The sequence below is a fragment of the Bos taurus genome, chromosome 1 (assembly GCF_002263795.3).
Source record: "Bos taurus isolate L1 Dominette 01449 registration number 42190680 breed Hereford chromosome 1, ARS-UCD2.0, whole genome shotgun sequence".
In the NCBI taxonomy this organism is placed as follows: domain Eukaryota; kingdom Metazoa; phylum Chordata; class Mammalia; order Artiodactyla; family Bovidae; genus Bos; species Bos taurus.
Genome location: NC_037328.1, coordinates 67,933,049 through 67,953,411, shown reverse-complemented (window position 1 = coordinate 67,953,411; position 20,363 = coordinate 67,933,049). Strand labels below are relative to the sequence as shown.

Genomic DNA, 20,363 nt, shown 5'->3' with positions numbered 1-20,363 from the left:
TGGGAGGGATTGGGGGCAAGAGGAGAAGGGGACGACAGAGGATGAGATGGCTGGATGGCATCACTGACTGGATGGATGTAAGTCTCAGTGAACTCCGGGAGTTGGTGATGGACAGGGAGGCCTGGCGTGCTGCGATTCATGGGGTCTCAAAGAGTCAGACACGACTGAACGACTGATCTGATCTGATCTGAGTAACTTAAAAGGCAGGGAATAAACCTTTGGAGACTGAAATCTTCAACCTAGCTACGAGTTAACATAAAGGGCAGTTCCTGCCTGCCTCTGGGGATGATGGGAAACGAAATGTGCGTCAAATGACCTGACTCAAAACGGAAGGTTTACTCCGGCCGTATTACGGGAGAAGATAGGACCACTGGGAGAAGTCACGATGACAAGAGAGAATCAAAGAATCATTTAATCCAGTATGGAGGCGGAAATTATAGGAAAGAGAATAACCACGGACGACGATGCATCTAGATGGTAGAAACAGCGACCCTGCCCAGCAAGGCCAAAGACAATATTGACCTATCAAGATGGCGCGGGAGGTTATTCTCGGGAGGGCAAAAGCGGCGGTGATTACTCCGTTCCAAGATGGCGGTGGCGACGGAGGCTCGCGGAGGGGCGGAAAGCGCCGGGAGCGTCTTTGCCCTCCTCCAAGATGGCGGCCGCCGTGGGCGTTGTCCCTGGCTCCGCCCCGCGGCCTCCGCTCCGCCTCTCCCGCGTTCTTCCCCCCCGCCCTCTCGCTGTGGCCAGTCGGGGCGGTGGGGCTTACGCGAGGAGAGTGGATGCCCGGCACTTGACATGGCGGCAGCGGCGGCGATTGCGGCGTCGAAGGGGAATGGGGGCGGCGGGGGCCGTGCCGGGGCCGGCGAAGCCAGCAGCTCGCGGAGGAAGAAGGGCCCAGGGCCTCTGGCCACGGCATACCTGGTCATCTACAATGTGGTGATGACCGCGGGGTGAGACTGGGGTTTTTGAAGGCGGGGGAGAGCCTGGCCGGGGAGGGGGTTCTGCGGCCAGAGGAGCGGCCCGGCTCGGCCCGCCACGCGCAGCGCAGCCCCGGCGGCGGGAGTCCGGGCCCCGGGACTTGGGCGCTGAGGGCAACGAGGCTGGATCCTCCTCCCCTGTGCCTACCCAGGACTCTCGCCCGGGCCGGGGACCGAGCAAGTTCCCAGGCACCGGGTGTGCCCGGAGCTGGAGTTTCGAGGCTCCATGGGGGCTCGGGGAAGGCTGCCTAGGTGGTGGTTCGGAGGGCCTTGGGAGGACAGGTGGGCTGGCCGCACGTCCAGGTCTGGGGGGCGGTGTGCCGGGCGATCCTGCAGCGCGGAGAGCCCAGGCGGCAAGTCACGAATGGCGAGCTGTTCCCTCTAAAGGGAATGGAGGGAGCTGTGGTTGCAGAGTGACCATTTGTTTCCGCGGCTGTTTTCAAAATCCACGATGAGCTTTAATGTGAAAGGTGGTGTCAGAGCGTTCAAAGTTTTTGCCCAGTGACATGAGCAGTTCTGTGCTTTAGGTGAATTTAGACTTTATAGGTCCATGGGGTCGCTGGAGTCGAACCCGACTGAGCGACTTCACTTTCACTTTTCACTTTCGTGCATTGGAGAAGGAAATGGCAACCCACTCCAAGTGTTCTTGCCTGGAGAATCCCAGGGACGGGGGAGCCTGGCGGGCTGCCGTCTATGGGGTCGCACAGAGTAGGACACGACTGAAGCGACTAAGCAGCAGCAGCCGCAGACTTTATAGGATGGGTTGGAGCAGGCAGGACTCTAGAGATGGAAGGCAGAGTTACTGGGGAGGAGGGGAATAGACCCTGGAAACAGATTTTACCCTCTCTTGTTTCTTATTTCAGTCCATCCCTTGTCACAGCGAGTTTTGAGTTCTAGTTATGACACTGACTAGCTGTGTGACCTTGGATAAATCATTTAATTTCTCTAGACCTCCGTTTTTTCATCTGTAAAAACTAAAGAGTTGAGCTAGGCGCTCTCCAAGTTTCTCCAATTCTTTCATCTCCTGATTTTTGATCACAGGATCAGACGAATATATAGATTTTTAAATTGTATTCATTTGTAAAAAATTTTTTTTCATTTTATTTTGAAAATTTTCAAACATACAGAAAAGTTGAAAGAACTGTATAATGAACATCTAGTTTGATTTATTTTTAAACTAGATAATACAATGGCCAAATGCAAAATTGAAAATATATACAAGGGCATACAGTGAGAATCTACCCTCCTATCTTCCCTTTCACACAGGTTTCCTCCCTAGAAGGCAGTTAATTTTGTCTGTCTTTTAAGATACTGATACTAGCAAATTGTATAATCATACCCCACCCCTTTTTAAAAATACAAATTCTAATCTATTAGCATTTCAGCACCTTGCTTTTTCACACACACACATGCACAAAACGTATCTTGAGAAGATCATAGGGGCTTTATGACTATTGCTAGAAATAATATTGAAACCTAGGCTCAGAGAAGTTGTGACTTGCTTATCTTGTTTGAACTCACAGAACTTGTTAGTAGTAGTTCTGGGTCTAGAACCCATGTCTCTTGACTCAAAGACTAATGAAGAAATATCACATGCAAGCTTACTTTATCACATAAATGGTCACAGTGTTTTTAAAAGAATATTCAGGAGTGTTATGTGTGTGTTTATATATAAAAATTCTTGTCATATTAGTAAGGGCATTGTACTGAAGATAGATTTTTAAGATACATTGGGGAAGGTGAAAAGAGTATTTTTAAACCATTAACATAGAGAATAGGGTGGTGGGTAAGAAATGGTATCTTAAACCAGGAAGACAAGTTGGGGGTATGAGAGTAAAGTAAGGTTTTTTCTAGGCCACTAATTGGTAAAGAATCTACCTGCAATACAGGAGACCCGGTTTGATTCCTGGGTCCGGAAGATCCTCTGGAGCAGGAAATGACTACCCACTCCAGTATTCTTGCCTGGAGCATCCCGTGGACAGAGGAGCCTGGCAGGCTGCAGTCCATGGGATCGCGAGAGACACGACTTAGCAACTAAACCACCACCACCAATACTGAACCAGTAACACCATTAAGGAATTAATTTCTTTCTTTTTTTTTTTTTACAAACTCTTGTTTGATGTCTTTGCATGATAGTTTCTAGAAATAACAGACCACATTCCCCATTGCCTAGTTAAGATTGTACACATAAATAAGTCTGTTAGCACCTTCAAGGAGACATACTTTAATAAAGGTGTACAACATTTCAGTATGGAACTTAACAAATAAAAAGCTACAAGATCTGAGAAATTTATTTTGGAGGAGAGTAGAACAAATGTGTGTTCAGAGCCATATGCCTAAATGCTTCCCTTTTGCATTTTGTATTGATCTGACTTTCTTTACTGAATTGATTTTGAGACTCTCAGCTTAAAAGCCTTTTATTCTTAAAAAAAAAAAAAAAAAGCTATTTATTCATGTCATTTGTAGTCTTTTAAAAGAACGGCTTTTAAGGTACCAGTAAGATACTTACATATATAGTTTAAAACATCTTATCTTCACCCTGTTATTATTACAGACCCTTTAACTGCACAGGGCATTAAATTTTCCTGTAATAGTTTCTTTTGTCTTGTACTTTCTGGCACCTAATATAGCCGCTCAAGGACCAATTTAGCTTATTCCCTTCCTTTTGGCCTTGTTCTCAATAGGCAAGGTTGCCAAAAAGCCGAGCTCCAGATGGGTGAGGTGCCACTGTGCTTTTACAAAAGCACTCTTGGTAGGATGTTGCTGATGGTGCAGCATTTCTGTGCATTACATACAGCTTGGCATTTGAGGGTGATAATCCATAAATCCAGGACAGATTCTTGAGGTCACCTTTGGCAGTATCTGTCATTGCCATGTCTTTCTATTATAATCCTACTTAACTTTTTTTTTTTCCTGATTGCTCTTTTTCTTAGGTGGCTCGTTATAGCAGTTGGTCTGGTCAGAGCATACCTGGCTAAGGGTAGCTATCATAGCCTTTATTATTCCATTGAAAAGCCTTTGAAATTCTTCCAAACTGGAGCCTTATTGGAGGTGGGTCCTGAGATTTGTTGCTGTTGATTTCTATTGTTAAATTAAAAACAAGCTACTAAATAATACTGAAGTAGCCATGTTTCTTTTGGATTTGCTTTAAATGTTAAAAACTTGCCTCATAGTATGCTATGTATAATGTTGATGTCTGATTTATCTCTTTGACCAGGTAAAGTAGATCTCATTTAACTTGCATTACCTGGAATGTGTTTTACATTCAACTTCTATTGGAAATCAAATTAAACAAACTTATATTAGGATTAAAAAAGTTCCAGGAACATTCTAGGGAACTGCTAGCAAACTCGGATACTCTTGGGGCCTGGCATATAATGGGCACAGTGAAGTTGGTAAGTGTAGGATGTCAGGAGTGATAGATATAAAAAATAGTAGAGACTGTCTAGAAGCCTCCAAAATTTTTTTTAAAGAATAGTTTACTAATTTCCCTGTATTAAGAATAATGTATATATCCATTCCTGTCTTCTGGGTTAAGTACGTTAGGATTTTTGAGTGGCAAGTGACAGAAGCCCAATTCAAATTATTTTAAGCAAAAGGAAATTTATTGGCTTCCATAGTTGGTAAAGATATAGGGTTAGCTTACAAAATCAAAGGAACCAGCTCAGGAATGAGGAATGAGAACCAAGGATTTGATGTTGCAGACTCTCTTTCCATCTCTCATCTCTGCTTCCCTGTTTCTCTTTGAATATTGGTCTTAGGCTCTCCTGCACATTGCCTTCGCCACATGGTGGGAGAGAGCTTAGTTTTCTTAGCATCAGGGAAGGATTCTGGTTGGCCTTACTTAGAACAATTACTCTTGCCAGTGATGTGAGATACTTGATTGGTCAGATCTAGGGCACATCCTTCTGGCCAAGAAACTGTAGACTTTGTTGATGGAAAAAGGAAGATGAGATAGCTTTGGGCACACACAATAGCTGTCATAGTTCATTATGGTGAAAATTTTTCAGGTTGCAGAGCAGATCTGGTATTCAGTTTCATTTCACTTAGCCTCTAGGCCAAGCCCATCATGATGTTTGGAAGGATATTTAAGAAAAGACCATTTATCTCTATGAAATAAAATGTGTTACTTCCACCTCTCCCCTAATTTTTGAAAGCAGAAAGTTAACAGTTTTTGTTTTTTTTTCTCTCAGAAAGCAGAGAGATTTTGATACTGTCCTTCCTTATATATTTAAGGTAGATAGTACGATGTAGAGAGCCTCCAGCCTGAGCTTGAGTGCCTTATTCTAAGCATGCTAGTTTTACTAACTTACTTTGTGAATTTGGGTGTGTCATTTATCTCTTGTCTGCCTCTTTTTCTCATTTGTAGAATAATTAGGTGGAAGTGGATTTGTAAAGTTCCTTTCTACCCTAATAGTTTAAGGAAATTTTAGCGAATAGTTGAGGCCATATTTTAAACTTGGAGGCTGAAATTCTTTTGGAAAGAGGCAGTAGTAAATAAGTAGAACTTGTCTCCCGGACCTTTGGCCCACACAGTTCTCTAAAGCTACAGAAAAGCAAATTTGGAATCAAGACCATTAGAAACTGCCTCAGTGCTTGATACAGTAAGAAGTTGTACCCCATTGGAATAATGAAATAATTTAAAGGGGATTCTGTCTCTGTAAGACTTGGTAATATTAGAGGTATAATTTTTAAAATTTAAGAATATCTTAGGGAAAGTAGTGACCTTAAATAGTGTGATACAAAAATCCACTTAGGAACCAAATCTTAGCCTGGGAGGGATTAGCCCATTTATCCTTATAGAATTTTTAATAGGGATTTAAGAAAATACTTTGGAGTTTTGGTTTTATCTCTATTATCCCCAGTAAAAACCAATTTGGTGACAAATCCTAGATTTGATTCTGGAAAAGGTACTCTGCAAAATGAATGAAGACTCCCTGCAATGTGCAGTGTATTAGCTTTGTAGATGGCAGCGGTGGGAAGGGACCCCCTCAACTGGGGAGAAGAGATCAGGCTTGCTAGAACAGCGTTTCCTGAGCTGTCCATTAAGGAATGTTTTCTTGCCTACCCAGCCTAGATGGTATGATAATTACATGTGCTTTGTATTGTTTAGTTACAGATAAGTTGTCCTTTTGTGAATTATTAGTGCTTAATAATAAACCCTGTTTATAGGAGGAACAAATGTGTTCAGGGAGGTCAGCCACTCACTTGTACCTCTGTAAGAATATTCTGAATTATAATTTGTATGATTATTCCTTAGTAGGTTCTATGAGAGTTTGCTTTCAGAGGAAATAGACTTTACTTGTTCTCAAGAAACTTCGAATCTTCTCAGGAAAATATAACACTTTGCTTTTTAAAAAATTTAAAAACATTTACTAAGCATGTGTAAATGGACATGTAGTAATGTAATATAGAAAGACTTTCTGAGGAAATTAAATGAAGTTTTGCAAAATATGTACAAGATATATTGAGTTTGTGAAACAATAATGTAGCTTTTTAATAAAATAGAAATCCTAATTTTTTTCCCACATACTCATACAAGAATGTCTTGAGTAATTTTTATGGATAGTTTTCCAAAATATTCCACAGGTGATAGTTAAATAAGTATGTGCTTGAGTCACTGTGATGGGTACCATGGAGACTGAACCCTTGCTGATAAAGATATTAAAATTTTATTGAGTAGATAATTATGTTAGGACCGTTGGCTAGAGATTATAGAAACCTCCTTGACTGACTTCATCTGTAATAAGGGGAATTTGTTATAAATGTATAGTATGTCCCATGGACCCCAGTGGTGGGGCTGCATCTGGGACCTAGTAATGGCCTGGAATCAGGGACTGGAGCACCATTGGGGACCCAGGAGTTCTTGCTGTGTTTCTTTACCATGTTCTCTCTCTTTCTCTGAGTCTTCTCTTCCTGCAGACTGGTTTTTGTTTTTGTTTTTTTGGTTTCTTAGTCTATGTGGCAGACCATGGTAACAGAAAACTCCTGAGATTGTAGTTTCTGCAATCAAGAGAGCAGCTAATTAAAAGCAATCTTATTTGCATTTCCGTATTCCGAGTGAAGAGCCTAATTGTCCAGCTTAAATTAGGTACTTACTTCTGGTCCAGTCACCTATAGACAAGAGCAGGATCACATTAACCATATAGAAGTTGGAGGGAAGGGACAGTCTCTAGAAAAGTGGCTTTAGGCAGCAAGCCCAAGAAAGTGTGTACCAAAGTCATGAGACACAGTACAGTGAAGATAATGAGATATGAGATGATTTATAAGTTGATAGAAAGTAAAATGCTGATAACTTTGTGAGCCAAGAGATCAGTGTGTGAATAAATACATTGTTTCTTGAGTTGAATCTGGAGTAATCCTGGGAGTTAAATAACATAGGTAACAAAAGTATATTTTTTAAATGCCATTCATAGATAAATAAAAGATGGTATCTCCATACTGTAAAGTGAATGAATTACTGGTACTTGTTACAACATGGATGAATCTTGAAAACATGCTTTGTGAAAGAAGCTAGAAACAAAAGGCTATGTGTTTGATTCCATTTATATGAAATATCCAGAATAGGCAAATTCAAAGAGACAGAAAGTGAATTAATGGTTGCCAAGGGCTGTGACTGCTTATGGGTACAGGATTTCTTTTTAAGGTGATGAAAATGTTCTTGAATTAAATGGTGGTATGGTTGTACAACCTTAGAAACATAACTGAAAATCACTGAATTGTATACTCTAAGTGAATTTTGTGATATGTGAATTATATCTCAGTTTTTAAAATACCATTCATCTATAATGACCTATGGATAAATTTTCTTTTTACTTTATTCTTTTCTGAGGTGTCCATGATAGTCCTGGATAAGGAAGGACTCTCTTTCCTGTTGAGAACTGGGTTAAAATTAGAAATTGGTAGATTGATCCTACATTATGGCACTTTAAACTTATTTCTAACAGAATTTGGATTTCTAAATATATTTAGTTAACGTAAGACTGTAATTACCACAAAGACACTTTCAGGTACTTGTAATTGGATGTGCCTCTGTGATTGACAGTGAGGATTTCAATAAGGTAAGGACTGCTCTGCAGAGACATTCATTGTTTTTGCTAAATAGACCATCTTCCACACATGTCCATCAGTACATACACCATTTACCAGCCACTGTCCATCTTGGACTGTCTAATGGACCACAGGCACCCCTTTTCCTTCTTATTGTCTTCCAGATCCCTCTAATGCTTGGAACCCTCTTATCTACCAAAAAAAGAAAGAAAGAAAAAAGTTTCATTTGTTATCTTTTCTCTTGAGTTGATTTAGGGTTGGGTCTGAAATGGCCAAACTGGTTGGTTCTGGGGAAGGAAAGAAGACAGTTTTGTTGTTTTCTAAGTCCCATCTCTGTATTCTGCTCTGACTCTTATACCTCACCTCACAACTCTCCTCAGATCCTTTAATGAAACAGGAAACTGATTTGGATATTTCTCTGAAATACAGAAAATTCTTAAGAACTTGTAGTATCCTTAGGAAGAGGGCTCCAATCTTGTCTCCCTCCTGCGTTTTTGTCTTTTTCAACTACTGAGTTTTTTTTTTTTCCACAGAAATATTAGGTGATTGGTTTCTGTGATGTTACTAATACAGTCATACATTTTAGGCACATTATCTGTTAAGTTTGCTTTTCTGAACTCATCTGGGTACCTAACCATCACCTGTAATGTTTTTCTTCTTTGTGGAAACATGCTGATTTCTCAATAATGATTTTTAAAAGGAACTTCTGAAACAAGCTATATGCACATTTTAGACTACTTTTTTTCTGAGCCCTTGTTTTGAGACACCAGACCTCCTAGTCTTCTGAAGAGCAAGCAGAGCAAGTCATAGTGGAGCTACCTGACACAAACGGGAATGACAAGAAACCAGACAAACCAGCTTCAGAAACTGAAAACCAGAGGGGAACAGAACTTGGGTATAATTAATAAGTGTCACAACATCAGAAGGGAAGAGGGAGACTGTGGGAAACAGGAGTCCGCCCACACAGGCCTCACTGCTTAACAACTCAAGCAAATAGAAGCAAATTGATATGGTATTCAGAGAAGACAGGTAATGGCTGTAAAAAAGAGCATGCTGATTTTTTTTTTTTTTTAATAAAGAGAATGAAAATATCAATGGTTGCAGTTCAGGACAGGAAGGAGTGTGCAGTGCAGAAAAGTATGTAATATGTACTGAAGATTCAAGAAAGGCAGGAGTTCCTGGTTATGGTCTCAGATAAAATAGATTACAGAGCAGAGACCTTTGGTGGACTAGCTAATATATAAATGATTATCAGTACCACAGAAAAAGCATACAGGAAAGTAGTGGAACTTAACAGACTAATAGTGTAGTAGAACCAAGATATCTAGAAAAGAGATTGAGAGTATCGAACCTGTCAAGATATATGGCTACCAGAAATAGAAAAGATTGGAAAGTATAATTCAAAAATAATCAGGAAAAATTCTAGAAAATTATTTGGAAGTGAAAGCCCCTCTCAGTGTGATTATTGAGAGTGTGTGGAGTAATACATAGGAGCTGTTTTTCAAGGGAAAAACTCTTCCCTTCCTGAGTACCTGCTTGTTAAATTTTTAAACTTAAAATGAATATAAGTGATTTCTAACAGAAAAGAGAAAATCTTCAGATGTAATAGTAAAACAACTTGGAACCTTAGACTTTGAAAAATAAAAATATTCTTATGAAGCCAGGAGAATGCATAGGTCTCTGAATAAGAGACCATGCAGTTTCCTACAGATGGAGACATTTTGAAAACACTTACCAAAATAATAGAACTTTTAAAGAATCCCATCAAAGGGTTTCTAACTGATGTATAAATAAATAAAATTAATTCTTTAGACCGGCATTGTCCAGAAGAACTTTTGCAATGATAATACTTCAAATCTGTGCTATCTGTCCAATACACTAGCTACTGTTGAGTCCATGGGGTAGGTGAGACTGAGAAAATGACTTTCTAGTTTTATTTCCTTATAATTTAAACTGAAATAAGCTCTACTGCATTGGCAGCATAGCTTTAGACCGTGGTACAGATTGCAAGTCTTCCCTGTAGCTCAAATGGTAAAGAATCTGCCTGCAACTCAGGAGACCTGGGTTTGACCCCTGGGTCGGGAAGATCCTCTGGAGAAGGGAATGGCAGTCCACTCCAGTATTCTTGCCTGGAGAATCCCATGGACCGAGGAGCCTGGTGGCTACAGTCCGTAGAATCGAAGAGTCGGACACGATTGAGCAACTAACAGTACTACTACAGCAATAAGGGTGGAATGACCCAAACCTTCATTCCCAAGGAGTCCGAGTCCTTAGTCATTCTACCTCTGTTTGGTTTCTGTAAGTTTTTCATTAACCTTTACTATTGGAAATACTAACAGGTGCCTCATATCTGGCTTCTGTACATAGTCCACTTTGCCTCCATTCCCTATGGCAACGTGATCTCAATCAGGATCAACCATTCCATCCATCAGTAAACCCTGTTTTTGTTTATGTTCAGTAGCATAAATAAGGAGCCCAAAATGGCCAGGGGGCAGTCTAATCTTCCAGTTCAGTAGAACCATTGTTGTGTCACCTGGTGCAGCCAGTAACCTGTGGAGACTAAGATCTTTTAAACCAGTAGAGCTCAGCATTGCCAGAATGGAAAGCAAAAATTCTTCAGGTGAGTGAACAGGGGTAATAGTGAGAGTAGCCACTCCTGCTTCCTCCTCTGGATTCTTGGAACTTTGTAATCCGGTTGTGAGGAATACAGCATCTGTGATTCCAAGTGTAGACAGTGTCCTGTGAGGCAGAACCCCATTATCTGAAGGTAAGATTCCCCAATTGGCATTATAACTTAGTCTTCAGTAAAGCATTCTTCCTTTCAGCTAAGCCAGGCATTTCTGGTTGATGAGGTGTGTGGTAAGATCAGATGATTCAGTGGGCCTGAGCCCACTGAATGATGTATGGATTTCTTTTGCTGTGAAGTGTGTTCTTTGACCAAACACAGTACTGTTGGAATGCCATGATGGTGGATAAGGCACTCTGTGAATGTATAGATGGTAAGGCTGGCAGAGCCATTGTGGTCAAAGAAGGCAAACCATATCTAGAATATGTGTTTATTCCAGTAAGTACAAATATCTGCTCCCTCCTTGATGGACAAAGTCCAATGTAATCAACCTACCATCAGGGTGTATGCTATCCTCCTGGGAAATGGTATTTTATAGGGCATTTAATGTTGATCTCTGCTGTTAGCAGATTAGGCACTCAGCAGTAGGGTTAACCAGGTCTGCCTTGCTAAGAGGAAGTTCATGTTGCTGAGCCCATGCATAGCCTCCATTCTTGCTGCCATGGCCAATTTGTTCATGAGTCTATTGAGGAAACACTAGGGTGGCTGGGAAAAGAGGCTAATTGATATTAATAATGTTTATCATTTTGTTCACTCTTATTAAGAGTCTCCTTTACAATGGATGCAGTTTGGTGAGCATTCATGTGAGATAGGCTTCCCTAATAGCTCAGTTGGTAAAGAATTCACCTGCAATGCAGGAGACCCCAGTTCGATTCCTGGGTCGGGAAGATCCACTGGAGAAGGGATAAGCTACGCATTCCAGTATTCTTGGGCTTCCCTTGTGGCTCAGATGGTAAAGAATCCGCCTGCAATGCAGGAAACCTGTGTTCGATCCCTGGGATGGAAAGATTCCCTGGAGGAGGGAAAGGCTACCCACTCCAGTGTTCTGGCCTAGAGAATTCCATGGGCTATTCAGGAATATATTGAATATCTTGTTCCTTGAATACCTTTGACTTCATCTTCTACCACCAGCCGGAGAAAACTGCTTTTAAAAGACTGGCCCGGTTGGATCAGGCCTATCCATATAATCTCTGTACCTGAAAGTCCACTGACTTCAGACTTCTAACTACATTTGCAAAATTCCTACCCTGTGGTTCCTTGTTTAGTGTTTGATTGGATAATTTAGGAACAGGAATCTCACGGGAATCATCTTTACTATTCTACCACAGTTGGAATGAAGAGGGAACTTAACTGAAATAAAGATATCTCAAAATTGAGTAATTTGTTCACTCTGCACATTCTGTTCTGTAAGCATTATAGCATTTTCAGCTGGCATAGTTAGTTGAAAAGGATTTCAGTTGCAATAGTGTTATAACTGCAAAAGCAATGAAACTGATTGAAAATATGAAACAGACTTGAGATTCCTGTTCAGACTTTAGGTTAATGGCAACACATGTAATGTAGGAATCTCATTCAATTTCTTTAATATAACTACTTTAATAGTATTTTATATTGCCTTTGTTTGAATCACTTTCATCCTAAAAGTATTCCCAGTCTATTACACAACCACGTTATCACATCATCTTGGTATTTTCTTTGGTTTTTTTTTTTTTTGTCTAGTCCATATTCTTTTCCTTGTCTTACCATTCAAAGTATATCATCTCCAAGTTCTTTTTACAGACTAGGCACAGGTTATATGTCTCAATGGGATTTCAAGTGAGAAGGATACGTTTTTGGTGATACTTTCCTACTGCCCTATCCTGGGACATTATCTAGGGGATTATTTTGACATCACACAAATAAATAAGACCTAACTTGATTTGTGATAATGTTTATGCTTCCTCATTTCCTCTACTTTGTTATTTACTTGCTGTCATTATTCTAACTTCAGTTAAGATTCTTTCCCTATGTTCATTATTGTTTTAATACTGTTTCTTTTCTAGTGCTGGCCTGTGCCTCTGCTCTGTTATTTTCCTATTCTTGCCCAAAGTGCTTTCTGATACTCTTATTTTTAAATCCAAACATATTAATCATAAGTTGATACCTGTATCTGAGTGCTTCATTATGTCATTGTGTCCCCAAGCATTTATATGTGGAAATACACGTTTTTTTAAATAAACAACTTTCTTCTGATTCCTAATTAACATATCAGTTAGGATGTTGTTTATTTGTTTTCATTTTTGTATAGGTGAGTTATACCATCTCTGAATTATATAATAAAGGAGGCAGTATAAAATATGTGATTAAAAGGGAGAGGTTGGGTCTCATGTGACTAAGATCTGTTGTGTCACACAAAGAAGATATGAGTGGCCTTAAGGGTTATATGTCCTTTTCTGCAGTGTCCCTGTTGTGAATCAGCAGCCTGGCTGTCTTGCCACATACATGAATAGAGTAGGTTTTCTGTCTAGGCATTATCATCTGTTACGTCTCAAAGGATGCTGGTTGCTCATCTTTCATTCCATTTCATTTTAATCAGCATGTAGCTTAGTTTTCCTTGATCTTGCAACAGGAGGTTCAGCTTATCTTGTAATATTCACACATTTGAGATTCTTAGTAGTGTTTTCTTTTGAAAAATGTAAGATTTGAAGTTTAGTAATTCTTTTGTTCTCTTATCAGTTATCAACAAATTTGTGCAGCTTGATTTTTTTTTTTTTAATCCAAGCCACCCTCTGCCCCACTGTCTTCAAAAAAGACTTAGCAGAATAGTAGACTTGAGTACAGAATCTTACTAGGCATGTTGTAGATAAAGTTAAGTCTTGTCAAGTTATAGTTTTTTCAGATATAACTAATGTACAGTGAAATGATAGAAAATGCAGTAGACTAGAAATAAAATCTAGGTTCTTGATCCTGAATATCACTTACTACCTTGTTTAAGTTGGACAACTTTTCTAAGTCTTTGTTTTTTCATCTGGAAATAGAGGTATATGTCCTGCCCATCTGCCAGGGTTATTATAGTTTCAAACAACACAATGACAGCTACAGAAATGTTAATTCTAAAATGCACTGCAATAGTTGTTAGTCTTATTGTCCAGAAAAACTTTGGTCATTAAATCAATCTTATAGATGGCTTCAAATTACTTTAGTATTACCACCCAGGTTAAGGTGCTAGATACAGGATGAATTAGAAGGGGATTTGGAAAAACCTAATTGGCTGGTTAGATGGCCATTGAGGTAGAGAGGAGATAGCAGTCTCGTCTATGCACTGGAAATAAAAAACTGGGGAAGATGTGCCAGAAGCATTGGCAGGACTCGGAAACTTGCTTGATTTGGGGGTGAGGGAAAGGAAAGAGCAGTTGAATTGAGAGTGGGAGGTTGGTGAAGAGGCAGGTAGGTATGAAAGAAAGAGAGGGTGAACTCTCTGTTGAAGCGTGCCAATCTAGCTTTAGATGTCCAAAGGAATGTGGGGCTGGAGTTCAAAGAAATCTGGGATTAGAGATTAGATGGGGCCCAGGGGTGGAGCTTTGTAGAATGAATGTCTGTGCTGAAGGGCCTGCCAGGCAAGGAAGGTGTCTTCTGATTCTGTGCTCCACAGTCTGTGACAGTTCCGTACAGTGTGGCTCAGGGGACTTGGACACTACTGCTCTTGCTAGTTTCTGTCTTACAAAAGAAGTCACTGCCATCTGCTAAGCTATAGGGTGAGATGTACTCCCTAGCAAATCCTCCACAGATAAATAAACTAAAAATGAACAAAAAACTGAATAAGAATTTGCATTTTGTTAAATACCCTGTAATGAAGTTTAAAAATAGAATGTTCATTTTTAAAATTCAATACTGCTGGCAGACACTGCTCTATTCTGAGTGAAGGCTAATTTGTATGAAATAAAGCTATTAATATAATATTCTTTACTAATTCTCTTTCCCCCCTTTTTTCTCTCCAGATTTTACACTGTGCAATAGGTAAGTATAGAACCCCCCCACCTGCTACTTAGATACTGTGAATTCTGCTTTTTTTTTTTAAAGTCATAAATGATAGGTTGATTAGATTCTTACTGAACATTAAAAAAACTAAACTTGAATGATTATTTATAAAATTGCTTAGGCTCTTGGCTTCTAAAGTCATAGGTACTATTTAGATGTTCATTGAACATTTTATTAAATGCCATGGCTATTTTTCTGTGTCATTTTAAAAAGGTTTCTCCTACCTTCTGAATAAAGGATAAATAGAGAAACACTAACATATTTATAACCATGTGACTTGGAGTGCTAGACTTTGTTGAAAGCCCTCTTTGATTACTTAAATGTTATGTTCTCTGCCTTATCTCTTAAAATGGAGTACTGTGTATATTGCCTACCTCATAGATGAATATTTAATGTATGTGAGAGGGATTGGAAAGTACAAAGGGTTATACAAATGTGAAGGATTTTTACTAAAAGCAGATGCAGTGTGTTTCCCTTTGGGAGAATGGGGAAGGTTATCAAATTCTGCTGTAGAACTGAGGCAAAGCTTCTAGTCTCGCGTGGCTAGACTCCTCTCAGCAGAAATCAATTTTGGAAAGTTGATAGACCCTGCGGAGTAAGCCCATGGTGGTTGCTGTCTGTATATTTGGATTTCTTACTCCAAGGGAGGATTCAAAGTTGATAACTCATTGAGAAGCACCAAAGGTCTGAAAACTCCAAAACTGTGCACTCAAACCATTAGGGCCCTGGTCAACATAATTGATAAATGAAATGGGCATTTATTATATTTGGGGCTCTGAGGAATTCAGAGATGAGGAGACTTACAGTTTAGGTGGAAACCGAGCAAGCTCTCCACCGTGGGCCGTAAAGGGATCACTCTGATACCTGGACTCCATTACTTTTAAAGAAGACAGATATCTTCTTTATAAAGAATTGCACCTCAGTTATTTTCTCACTAGAAGGAGGTCTGCAATCAGGAGTTTCTGAAATGATTTGCAGAATTTTGTATGAAGGTGTCTATGTTTATTTGGGAAGGTAGGTAGCATTCATAGCTTTCATAGATTCTCAGAGTGAGTATGTGATTCAGAAGGTTAAGAAAGACTGCTTTAGCACCTTTAAGCAAGAGATTTGAAAGGAGCTTGGAGACTCATTTATTTTCAAATGGTCTGAGCTTTACCAGAGAAGTTAAGGGACCTGGACCAGGTCACATGGTCACTAAACGGTACAGCCTCACTTGGGACCTGGCCAGTCTAAGCCAGAGCCCACCTGCCTGACTATTTTATGATGATTGGGTTTCAGCTGGTGTATAGTCTTTGGTACGTTCTCTTTTTAGTCCTTTATCTATAGTTTTGAGACGAAAAATGTGTCCCTTCTTAAATGCTTAAATTTGCAGATTGGGGATTATATTCAGCCAGACAGAGTTCTGGAACCACTTCAGCCCTCTCCACGTGACTCAGCCCTGTTCCCCAACTCTCTTAACCTTCAGCTGCCTCTGTGTAAAGCTCTTAGATGTGTATTTTGCATATTTTAGTATTTTAATTATTATTTAACTGTATTTTAATACCCAAATCTCTTGCGTCTCTCTTATAATATATTCTCAGGCCTCTTTATAAAATTTCTACTCCTAGAAATAAGATTTTGGGCAAGTATATTTATTCATTCACACCAGGAACTTGATTGAATGCCTCCCAGATGGGGCAAGACACTGATGGGTAGTGGGAGTAGGGAGGTAAATAGGCACAGACTTGGGCTCAGGAGGCCCACAGTCAGATGGCCCCCCTCGGCGCTTCTGTAATGGGATGCACTCCGAGGACTAGCATCTATGTCACACTCTGCGCTGACGGTTCATTGACCCGTGTCCCTAGGTCTTCGTGTGGTGCATGACACACAGGAGATACTTTAAAATTCCTTCTTATTTTCTCAAGAACCTTGTTCTATCAGTGAGTCTGTCTCTTGCATCATCACCCTTTGTCATCTGCCTTTTCCATCTCAGCTCACAAGAATGTTCCATCCTGAAAATAATTGTTAACCTCACCTTTGACCCTTCCTTCCCCGCTTGTTCCTGTATAATTCCTCTGCATCCCTTTGACCAGGCTCATCAATGCTGCACCCTCTCCCTTACCCACACTTCCATAGCCAGGTGGTCATCAGGTTTGCTCAGTTCTGTTTTCTAAATAGTTCTGAGTCTCCTGTTTTTTCCAGTCCTATTCAGGACCTGAGTATGTCTTATCTGGATTTCCATATGGATCTCCCTGAACTTGTAGGCTTATGATATTAATATTAGTAATAATAACAGCGATTAATATTAATATATTAATATTATTAATAATATAATAAGTGTTTACTGTGTCCCAGTGCTTTACATTTATTATTTGTTTACTTCTCAATTTACAGTTGACAAGACTGAGGCGTAGAAGGTTTTATATCTCTCCAAGGTTCATGTAGCTAATAAGCCCTAGAGCTAGAAGTTGAACCTATGGCTGTGTGGCTTCAAGTCTGCTTACATCTCTCAAGGGATTTAGTTAAAAGATAATTCTGAGCATGTCACTTGTGTGCCTAAAACCCTTCACTGGTTTAAACTTCTTCATGATTTGGACCCTGCCCTCCTCTCTAGCCTTACCTGTGTCCCTGCCTCCCACCCCATGCTTCAGCAACCCTGACCTCATGGTATCCCACACCCGGCCCACTCCCCCACACACCCCCCAATAAGCCATGCCGCTGCGCTTTTCTTACCTCTGCTCTGTGCCCAGGCTTTGTGCTCTGCCTGTAGTGGTAGCCCACCCTCTGCAGCAGGCAACTTCTCCTAGTAAACTCTCCTGCCACCCACTGGCTAGATTATATACCATTCTTCACTTTCCTCTAATACCCTGCAACTCTTTTATTGCACTTTCCACAATGTATTATGACCTGTCACTGTACCTGTATCTCTCACCAACATCACTGAATGTTTCTGAGAATGGGAACTGTTTCCTGTTTTCTGTGTCTTAGCGCTTAACAGTTTATGGCTCCTAATGGGAGCTCGGTGAACTTAATCCATCTTGGTGATCATAATGCTACTAAATTCTGGTGACATTTTCCAAAACTTGTTTCAAAATGTTTTCAGTTCCTTAAAATTCAATAAGAATAATCATAAATAGGCTGTTTTTAGCATTGGCCTAAAGGCAGTCCTTTATTATTATTATTATTTTTTTACTCATGATTTGAGTTTACTTTTGGAATGATGGTTTATTTTCCTGTGTCTTTCTGCAACTTCACTGTACCAGCTTGGTCTTTTAGAAACTTGTTTTAGAGCCTTGCGATGTCTTTAGTTTGCATATTGTTGATAAGAAATCTAGACCTCAGTCAGACCTGGGTTACTTACTAGCTGTGACTTTCAAGATGTCACAACTTCTGTGTGTCTTCCTTTCTTCATCAATAAAAGGAGGATAATAATACCCACCTCTAAGGTTATTGTGAAAATGAAATAGGACATGCCTGTAAAACATGCATGAGAAAATGGCAGCTATTAACAATACTAATGTCATAGAATATTAAAAGTTTTATTCTGTCCCTAATGTAATGTTCCATATTTAGATTAATATAACTTTTCCATATTCTGACTTTTCCTCAATTGCAGTTTCTGTGTAAGTGAGGACTTAAGGGCGGCCTATTCTTAGTATGGGTTGGAGTTGCCTGTTCATAGTTTTGACAGTGAAACAGTAACCTAAAATTCCACATGGGGGATTCATTTCTGTGATAAAGTCAAGCCTCTGTCTTTCCAAATGTGTTTCTATGTCCCAGATCCTGATAGTGCAGGAGCAAGATTTCTTTTGGTGAGGAGCAAATGATAGCCCATTTAAACACATGTTGAGGACATATTTTTTTAAATTAAGGTATAATTGACATCTAACACTGTACTAGTTGCAGGTATACAACATAATGATTTTATATATGTATATGTCGTGAAATGACCACCACAGTAAGTTTAGTTAACGTCCATCACCTCGTATATTTACAGTATTTTTCTTGTAATAAGGACTTTTAAGGTCTGCTCTCTTGGCAACTTTCAAGTATGTGATAGAGTGTTACTGACTGTGGTGGCCATGCTATGTGTCATACGCCCAGGACTTACGTATGTTATAGCTCGAAGTTTGTGCCTTTTGCCCAGCTCCATTCATTCCCCCTGTCCCAGGCCCTGCCTTTGGCAACCGCCAGTCTGTTCTCTGTATCTGCGAGTTTGGGTTTTTTCCCTGGATTTCACATACAAGTGAGATCATACCGTGTCTTTTTCTGGGATAGTTATTTCTTAAATTCTGTGGTTGCAGCCCTCAGCTCAAGATTTGTAGTGCTTTTATTTGTGCAGTGTTTTTCTTTCTGGAAATGAGGATTTTAAACCCAGTTGGTACACATCTTTTACAAGGCTACAAAGAAGAGTTGTGGTTTTCTTAATCATGTGGTACAGTTTATATTGAAAGAAGTTACCTGCTTTTCTGTGTTTTGCTCGGATTAGATTGTGGAAGAGGCATATTGGATATGAGTGGTTCCCAGCTGACTCCAGAGTATGGTTACCTTACTTTGTTGGGATAGAAATTAGAGGTAGAGGGATAGGAACTGGTGACACTGGTAAGATGTGACATTGTGCGTTTGGTGAATCTTTGTGTTGAAACTTGTTCTTCGGTTGCTCAGTCATGTCTGACTTTGCAACCCCATGGACTGTAGCACGCCAGGATTCCCTGTCCTTCACCATCTCCCAGAGTTTGCTCAAACTCATGTCCATTGAGTCAGTGATACATCCAACCATCTCATCCTCTTTCATCCCCTTCTCTTCTTGCCTTCAATCTTTCCCAGTATCAGAGTCTTTTCTGATAAGTGTTGGAACTTATACTGTCAGTATAAATAACTTTAGAAGTTCTTGATTGAAAAACTGTAGAACAGGAGCTCAGTCATAGCCCAGAGGGTATTGTGTCTGAAGTTGAGTATTAGTACTCTAATATCATCAACAGACAAGGACAGAAGCCCTCACTTAGCTAGGCCAGATTTGTGGTTTTAAATATTTGCTGTATGTTCTAGCTTGCACACCTCTCTCAAACTGATGACACTTCTGTTTATTTTTAAAAAGTGAATTTTAAGAAATTTGGTATTACCTTACAAAGGTGGCATATGGCTTCAGACTGATTTTATTAAGTAACAAATGATGCCAAGGAGGAAAGGGGCAGCTGCTGAAGAGACAAGTACCAGAAGACCCAATCTCCTCCCACCAGAAATCTCTTCCCTCCCACCAGTGACAGAGAACTAAGTCCTCTCCAAACTGCACACCTCCCATCTCCCCCTGCCCCACCCCCCAGAGGGTCAAGCATTTATCAGTCATTTCCAACGCAGTGTTGTGAAAGAACAACCCTCAAATATCACAGAAGCCAGACCCAGAACCCTCCACAGTGCAGCAAAAGAGAACTCTGAAAGGAAAGCATCGTGGAGGGAAGGGGTGATTCCCCCGGGTCTGCTCACCTGGAATTCTGCTTTCACCCGCATCCAGCCCTCATAGGTATGGCTGGGCACAGAGACAAAACGGCTTTCCTTGGTTCCTCTTAGCTTAGCTGACATTTTAAAAATGAACTTGACCAAAAGTGAGAAAGAACAGAAACGGAATGAGTATCAGAAATACAAACAATATAAAAATAGTCATATTCCCAAAATACAAATGTCTGATCCTGAGATCTGTCTCCCGTTTTGTT

At 40.1% G+C, this 20,363-nt stretch overlaps 1 protein-coding gene across 1 annotated transcript in view; it reads left to right on the top strand.

Moving 5' to 3' along the window:
- Nucleotides 1–719: 719 nt before the first annotated feature.
- Nucleotides 720–20,363, top strand: part of HACD2 (3-hydroxyacyl-CoA dehydratase 2) — an 86,564-nt gene continuing 66,920 nt past the window's right edge. The window contains 3 exon segments of the mRNA NM_001130757.2: nt 720–953; nt 3,914–4,031; nt 14,634–14,652. Coding sequence (NP_001124229.1) covers nt 799–953; nt 3,914–4,031; nt 14,634–14,652 — 292 coding nt within the window. The 5' untranslated portion in view covers nt 720–798.